General features: G+C 29.6%; 1 protein-coding gene across 1 annotated transcript; it reads right to left on the bottom strand.

The window, feature by feature from the left end:
* Window positions 1-967: 967 nt before the first annotated feature.
* On the bottom strand, window positions 968-1,846 carry LOC123271678 (oocyte zinc finger protein XlCOF26-like). Its single transcript, XM_044738066.1, has one exon. It carries the CDS (start codon window positions 1,844-1,846, stop codon window positions 968-970), a length of 879 nt encoding a protein of 292 aa, XP_044594001.1.
* Window positions 1,847-3,498: the final 1,652 nt, after the last annotated feature.

The raw sequence follows: 3,498 nt of genomic DNA, 5'->3' as shown, positions 1-3,498 counted from the left end.
AACACTTTTTTTCCAATAAAAAAACTAGCAACCTTGCAGTGAATTCTACATTTTTTAAGATATAAGCTCATCTTGATATTACACTCATCAAGAGCTTTCATTTGAGTACCCACATGCATTTTTTATATATTTTTCAGATATACATATATATAATATATATATAAATATATGAAAAATTGATGTGGGTACTCAAATGAAAGGTCTCAATGAATGTAACATCGGGATGAGCTTATATCTTTAAAAATGTCATTAATTGACAAGATAGCAAAGTCAGTTCTTAATTAATGACATTTTTTAAGATATAAGCTCATTTTGATGTTACACTCATCAAGAGCTTTCATTTGAATACCCACATGCATTTTTATATATTTTTCATATATACATATATGTAATATATATAAATATATAAAATATATGAAAAATTGATGTGGGTACTCAAATGAAAGGTCTCGATGAGTATAACATCGGGATGAGCTTATATCTTTAAAAATATCACTAGTTGACAAGATAGTAAAGTCAGTTCTTAATTATTGACATTTTTTAAGATATAAGCTCATCCCGATGTTACACTCATCGAGACCTTTCATTTAAATACCAACATGGCATTTTTTATATATTATATATATATATATATATATATATATATATATATATATATATATATATATATATATATATATATATCAAATATATGAAAAATTGATGTGGGTACTCAAATGAAAGGTCTCGACGAGTGTAACATCGGGATGAGCTTATATCTTTAAAAATGTCAATAGTTCACAAGATACTAGGTCATTTCTTAATTATGTGTCTAGAAATCAAAATCAACATATAACAAAATACATTCAATAATTTTTCAATGTAAAATTAAAAAAAAATATTTTATTGATAAAAAATGATCAAATGTCTAATTTATTTATTAAAAATAAAAAAAAAAATTATCAAATGTACAATTCCAACTGAAAATTTACTTAGACTTCGACCTGCGAGGTTGTTCTTCAAAATGCGGAGCAACCTTAGAATTTTCATGGCTCTTGCGATGTTTTTTCAAAAAATGATTAGTAACAAACCCTTTCCCACAATCAGGACACCAGTACGGTCTGTCGCCGGTGTGATACCTCAGATGAATCACAAGAGAAGACCTCTGGGTGAAATGTTTGCCGCATTCGTGACAAGCGTAGGGTTTTTCCCCAGTGTGAGTTCTCCGGTGGATTTTGTAGTTCTCCTTGGTGGTGAACTTCTTGGGGCATAAATCACAGGCGACGTCTCTCTCGCCAGTGTGAGTGCGAGTGTGAATATCAAGAGCTTTTTTCGAAGATACATTTGCTCCGCAGAGGTCGCACAGGTACTGGTGGCGCTTCTTTACCCGGTGGCGGTTCCGGATGTGGTTCCTGAGGGTTCCTAGAGTGGTAAAGGCTAGCTCGCACTCGTTGCAGTTGAACGAGGACTTGTCCTTCTTCTTCTCGACCTCGTAGTGACAAAGTCTCAGATGAGCGATCAAGTTTCTCTTGTAGAAGTAATTTTTGTCGCACGCGTCGCAGCGGAACCGGAAATTCGTGTGGACATTCGCGTGCTCCGCAAAGTCCGCTTTGGAGATGAATCCCTTCTTGCAGATGCTGCACTTGAAGAGAAAATCTTTAGCGTGTCGTCGCTTGTGCGTTTCTAAATTTGTTTTTTGGTTGCAAGTGTACTCGCAGACGTCGCAGGAGAATTTTTTTGTACCAGAGTGGATTAACTTGTGTCGCGCGATATTCATCGGGCTCTTGAACGCTTTCCCGCACTCGTCGCAGCTGAAGGCGTTCTCGATCCCGTGAGTGTTCTTCAGGTGCTCCACCAGCTTTGTCATGTGGAAAAAAGACGCGCTGCACTTGACACACTTGTGCGGCGTTTTATTTTTTTTTCGACGCTGATACTCGCCAGATCTGAAATTAATTTAAAATTTCTAGACAAATTAGTGACCTTGGTTTTTTATTTATAATTACTGCAAAATTCACTTGACTCTAGGTGGTTGAATTTTATTACATAATTATTAAAGTTAATCACACATAAAATTTTAATTTTTTAATTAAAAAAATTTATGAGGAAGAAATTTATTATTCAAAAATTAAAAATAATTTTTAAATTAATTGATAGTCAAAATTAATTCAAGGCACTTTTTATTAATCGTAAAAAATACATTATTTATTTATTAACAAATTAATAGATAAATAGCACTATGTGACTGCCGTTACTTATGAACTATAAATAAATAAAATTTTGCTTTGTTAAATAATGATTTTTGTTAAATTGCACTGTACTTTTTTAATTATTGACATTTTTTAAGATATAAGCTCATCTTGATATTACACTCATCAAGAGCTTTCATTTGAGTACCCACATGCATTTTTGATATATTTTTCATATATACATATATATAATATATATAAATATATAAAATATATGAAAAATTGATGTGGGTACTCAAATGAAAGGTCTCGATGAATATAACATCGGGAAGAGCTTATATCTTGAAAAATGTCAATAATTAAGAATTGACTTAATTATCTTGTCAACTAATGATATTTTTGAAGATACAAGCTCATCTCGATATTACATTCATCGAGACCTTTCATTTGAGTACCCACATCAATTTTTCATATATTTTATATATTTATATATATATTATATATACGTATATATGAAAAATATGTTAAAATGCATGTGGGTACTCAAATGAAAGGTCTCGATGAGTGTAACATCGGTATGAGCTTATATCTTTAAAAATGTCAATAGTTCTGAAGATACTAGGTCATTTCTCAATTATGTATCTAGAGATAGAGAATTTTCGAATGAAGCCTAAATACTTATCATAATAGATTAATTATCGGTGAGCATGATATGAAATCTTGAGAACGTACAAATTCAAATCAAGACCTTTGCAATGACCAATGACACTAAATTTCACTAACAAAACCGTTTTTATTATGTGACTATCTTGGACACAAAATTTTTTTGAATAATTATTAGATATAGAATTGAATAATATTAATTAAATTTTAATAAAATAGATCAAATATCAATTTCGTAAAACAATACTTTAATTAATCAAAATGAATTTTAAAAAAATTTATTATTAAAAAAATCACAAATGTTTATTTTTTAAATAATAATCGAAATAAATTTAAGGCACTCTTTATTAATCGCAAAAACATACATCATTCATTGAGTAACAAATTATTAAATAATTCAATATTAAATATCAATTACATAAAAAAATACTTTAATGGCACTTTGTTATGAATAAAATTACCGTTTTTAGCCCGCCTACTCATTTAATTTAATTTCCTTTTTAATTTACTGTAATAAAAATTTTCAGCCATAAAAACTTGATAAACTTTTATAATACATAAAATAATTTTTAAAAACATAAATTAATTTATCAAAAAAGCGGTCAATTACATCATTTAAATAGACCGCTTTGATGCTAAATTACTTCACACTTTGGTCAATAAAATTAAA

This window comes from Cotesia glomerata, linkage group LG1 (genome assembly GCF_020080835.1).
Source record: "Cotesia glomerata isolate CgM1 linkage group LG1, MPM_Cglom_v2.3, whole genome shotgun sequence".
NCBI lineage: Eukaryota > Metazoa > Arthropoda > Insecta > Hymenoptera > Braconidae > Cotesia > Cotesia glomerata.
The sequence above is the reverse complement of the archived record's forward strand: the minus strand, read 5'-3'. Positions and strand labels throughout refer to the sequence as shown.